Source organism: Tamandua tetradactyla, chromosome 15 (assembly GCF_023851605.1).
Source record: "Tamandua tetradactyla isolate mTamTet1 chromosome 15, mTamTet1.pri, whole genome shotgun sequence".
NCBI classification, from domain to species: domain Eukaryota; kingdom Metazoa; phylum Chordata; class Mammalia; order Pilosa; family Myrmecophagidae; genus Tamandua; species Tamandua tetradactyla.
The window spans coordinates 34,253,113-34,257,776 of record NC_135341.1 but is presented as its reverse complement, the minus strand read 5'-3'; the positions used below and the strand labels follow the sequence as shown (position 1 = coordinate 34,257,776).

The window sequence follows — 4,664 nt, the reverse complement described above, 5'->3', positions numbered from 1 at the left end:
GCTGAAGAGGAAGCTAGCAGATGATGCGGTATTTGCCATGCGCCTTTCCAGATGAGAGAGGAATTCTGACCGTGTTTGTCATGTGCCTTTCCACTTTTGAGTGAGAAACCCTGAACTTCAACGGCCTTCTTGAACCAAGGTATCTTTTCCTGGATGCCTTAGACTGGACATTTCTATAGACTTGTTTTAATTGGTACATTTTCTCAGCTTTAGAACTATAAACTAGCAAAATATTAAATTCCCCTTTTTAAAAGCCATTCTGTTTCTGGTATATTGCATTCTGGCAGCTAGCAACCTAGAACAAGGGAAGAGAGAGCTGTATCCAAAGTTCTTGAAGGGGGTACATTAGGAGAGTGGGGTGCAGTCATTAAGGCCAGGTACCCAACTGCATCACTGCAACCTGCATCTACTGGGGATGATGGGCATCAGACTTAACCCTGGACCCTCACATTTGCCACATCTGATACTGGGACACTCTACCCTATCCTCACACACACACACACACACACACAGGAGGGACCTGGGGTTGGGGAAAGTGTCATCTAGCTATGATGCCCTTGACAGACTCCTGGACCCTGCACACACACCCTCCTGGTTCCTCCCTCCCCTGGGCAGGGTCCACCATTGCTAGCCCCTGGGGAGGGTCACAGACCTCAGACCCCTGCAATGGAGGTCCAGAGACAAACATCTGAGGGACACAGGCCTTGGGCTTGGATGACAAAGCAAAGACTCTGAGACCTAGTTCAGAGATGGTTAAACCATAGATGACCACAGCCTCAGCAAAGCAGAGACCCATCATCACCCACCTGAGGCAGGCCCAACAGTAAGTGGGGCAGGTTGTGGGGAGGGCAGGACTGGGATCTTGGGGCAAGGGACAGCACAGCTCCTGAGGGTGTGGTAGGAGTTAGAGGCCGTGTCCCCAAACCAATGTCCTCCAGTGGCAGAGGAACAGTCCTCCTCCCCACCCACCCCTCATCTTCTTCTGCTTGTTTGCCCCACTCCCCAGCCCATCTATGCTCCTTTCCTTTCCCCACCCCATGCCTGGTGCTCTCAGGAAGTGACCAGCAGAGAGGAGGGAGTTGCAAGGCACAGCTGCTGCTCCTTGTCTCCTGCACTGGCTTTCCCAGGGGTTCCCTCTGGCTGGCTGCCCCCAGTGAGGCACAGCGTTTGCTCTGCTCTTGCTCTGCTCTTGCTCAACTGAGATACACCATTCACCCAGCTCCCTGCCCCAGGGGCCCTTCCGAGCACAGGCCTATGGAATCCTGGCCTTCCCAGCTGGCACTAGCAGTAGCCAACTCTCTGGTGACCTGCCCTGATGCTGCATGGAGATACCCAGGCAAGGGCTGCAGAAGAATGAAGTTCCTACTCATACTTGGGGAGGGGGCTGAAATCAGGCCCAATGAGGCATCACAGGCTGGCCTGGGCCCTGAGGTCTCTTTTGGACACAATATTGGTCAGATTTGCCATCAAGAGCTGGAAGGGGTTTAGGGTGGGTGCCCTGGAGTCAAGGGCTCTAGACCATGCCTAGGAATCTCCGGGTAGCAGGCAGGAAGGTTAGTGACTGAACCTTCTTCCATGGGTCTAACATCCAACAGGCAAGGCTGTGGTTAGTAAGTGTCTTTATTAGAAGAGAGATCCAGTCTCTCTCAGCTCTGTCAGCACCCTAGGTCATGAGGATTTCAATGTCAAGCTCCAGCCGGCTGGCTCTGACTTCATAGCGGCCCCGGATCAGGCCCCGGGTTTGGCTGGCATGCCAACGCCAGTGAGACTGGATGACGCAGGCTGCTTGCCGTGTCTGGAGGAACCGTCTGCGGGCCTGCCACATTCGAACCTGCGCCTGCACCTTCACCACCGCCCACTCCTGGCAGGTATAGAGTTTCAGTGCCAGGTGCCGCCTTTGCTCCAACATCTTGGCCTGCATCGACCTCCACCAGCACTGGATAATCCAGGCCCTGAGTGCCGCGTGAAGTAGCGTCCGGCGCACCAGGCTGCCACGCCACCATGCCTGAATCTTTATGGCTGCCTTTTCTAACTGATTGAGGGGTAAGGAAGAACACGGAGACGCTCAGAGGGGAATCCTCTCATTCTCACCCCTATCCTGGTAATTGGGAGGATAGGGGGCCTGGCCCAGGACATGCTGTTCTATCATTTTTAGACCCTGCCCATCTTATTTCCAGCTCCACCCCTCACCTTTAGCCTCTGCCCATTATCTGTGGGCTGGATCCCTTGTGCTGGGATCTCACTCACATTATGTGTGGCCATGGTCCTGGTCTTTAGAGTCCACACACCTATCCCTTAGGCCACCTTAGTCTCTTAGCCCCACCCTCAACTGTTAGCCACACCCCTCATCACTAGACTCCGCCCACCAGTCCACAAGCACGCCTCCTCCCAGCTGCCCACCTGCAGTTTAACCACAGCTCTGCCCCTTCTTTGGACTGTCTCCTTACAGATCGATCAATCACTTTATTGATTGCCATCATTATTAGAAGCCCACCGTGATCTCATGCCTTGAATTTATTTCTCCTACTCAACTGGCACCTTAAGTCCTGCTCTCTATCCACATGGCCCAGTTATTCGTTTCTGTACCTCCTGGTGGTGGGGAAGAGAGATGCACTTGGCATTTCCTTAAGTGAGGGGGTTTACTTTAAGGATACCCATAGCTAGTGTGGATTTCCTGAAGCTTAAATACTGGAGTCCTTGGGAGGGACCTGATCAGGTGGTCATAGGGTTATATGTTTTGGGGTAAAATTTGCAAAAGCAGGATATTTTAACTGCTGGAGAAGAGCTTTATCTGTTTTCCCTCTGATATCCCTCCAATTCCCTTCTCCTGTTGGGTGGTGTGGAATGGCTGAGGCTGTTTTTTGGTATTTGATTAAGGGGAAGCTGAGTTGGTATAAATTTGGTTGAGTTTAACAGGGTAGATTTATGTGATTCACAGTCACCTCTGGGAATGGATAAATTCTCCCTGGCCATTCTGCTCTAGAAATGGCTTCTAAGAGTACTCCTACCAGTTACGGCACTCCCTCACCCTGTATCAAGACTTGAAGATGCAAAGACAGATATGCTTTTGTGATAAGACCACACTCTAAAGTGGCCAGCACCTGACATATGTTGGCAAAAAAAAAAATCAAGGTTTGGAGTCAGAAGCTAGTCTGTAGAAAATTCTTCCTGTTGTCAGACTTGCAAAATTGTAAGCAGAAAATTCTGTTCTCATTGATGTCTGATTAAAATTGAAGTTCTTTCTTGTCAAGAATATACTTGATAATGCAATGATGCAATTATAAACATGCCATGCTTTTTTTTCTTTTTTAATGGAAATTTTATAAAATAGACTATCAGAATTGTGGAACTGCTACAAAGTTGATGTGAGAAATCATGTGTTTTATGCATCCCAAGCACCAATATTAAACAAGTTTTTAATTAACCTTTTAATTTCTCTATAGGAAATAATGTTGCAAAATTGTTATCATGTGAAGAAACAAGATTATGTAGCTAAAAGTGTAGGAAAACTGTTATAAAATTGTGACAGATTTATGAACATAATATGACGTTATGTTATGTTTGTGGTATTGTCAGCTTCTAAAAATTTTTAATTTATAATTTGCTGTGATTTCTCCTTGTTTTAAATAAATGTTCACTTCTTTGAATCTAATTTTATGTCTGTAACTTTGTATTCTGTTTCTTAAGGTGGGCTTTATATAAGCTTCAGGTTCCACAAAACCTGGATCTATCCTGCCATGCTGGAAGAATGCAATTGTGCAACCAAGTCTCCTGGGAACTCTCAAAGAACTGAGCTTCCAGGATCCACAGATAGAAGCAGAATTGCAGACATAGGTGATGCAGAGATGCTGGAAGTTTTTTAGGATGTGGAAGGCCACTCTAGCTCTCGCGTTAGCATGTATGCTCTTGCCCATTTTTCTGCATAACAGTTTGCTGGGTGCCCGCTGCTTGTGGGGCACACTCTGTGGCTCCTGTTTATGCTTATTTGAGGTTCCTGTTGTCTTATGCCATTGGCATACAGTGTCCATCTAGGTGTCTTACAGGTTCTGGCCCTCCTGCTAACCCAGCAGCCCTCATTGCTCCATGTTAAAAAGTCCTCACTGTTGCTTGCTTTGATGACTCAATTTAGGTGAGCAGCGCACTGATACCAGCCATCTCAAACACCTTCATTTCCTTATTAAACTGTTGATCCTGGTGTCAGGGTCCACTCCCTGCCAGATCTGATGGATTCCAGGGTGGGAGGGGTGGGAGTGCAGGTTGTGGGCAGAGTTAGGGTCTGGGACTCAACACATGAAGCCCAAACTTCCAAGGTCAAGCTGCCATATTCCGTCCTTCCTCTTGGATCTTCACTCCCCTCCCCCCAACTCTGTCCTGGCTGGATGTTGCCAGAATATCCTAGCTCTGTCTCTTTCTTAGATGACCCTGGGAAAACCTCGTCAGCTCCTTTTATATTCACAGCTTTGCAGTTATTCACAAAGTGGCAAAAGATGAGGATAAGGGGCCGGTAAGACAAACTCTCTTATTTGACTAGTTTCTCACAGATCATGGTTCTTGGTCCCTATTTCCTCACTCACTCTCCCCAGCTTCTTGTACTCATCTTTTTAAAATTGTTTTTCTGGTTATAAATATAATAAAATTTATGTCCTTAAAATTTCAAGTAACAT

General features: G+C 47.9%; 1 protein-coding gene across 2 annotated transcripts; it reads right to left on the bottom strand.

Moving 5' to 3' along the window:
* Positions 1 to 1,608: 1,608 nt before the first annotated feature.
* IQCF6 (IQ motif containing F6) lies at positions 1,609 to 2,313 on the bottom strand. 2 transcript variants are annotated; one of them, XM_077130370.1, is made up of 2 exons: positions 2,191 to 2,313; positions 1,609 to 2,032 (listed from the first exon to the last, which is right to left on the bottom strand). In XM_077130370.1, the coding sequence occupies exons 1-2, from the start codon at positions 2,260 to 2,262 to the stop codon at positions 1,664 to 1,666; spliced, it is 441 nt and encodes a 146-aa protein (XP_076986485.1). In that variant the 5' UTR covers positions 2,263 to 2,313; the 3' UTR covers positions 1,609 to 1,663. The 2 variants fall into 2 exon arrangements, with proteins under 2 accessions (XP_076986485.1, XP_076986486.1); XM_077130371.1 differs by having other exon boundaries at positions 2,248 to 2,295.
* Positions 2,314 to 4,664: the final 2,351 nt, after the last annotated feature.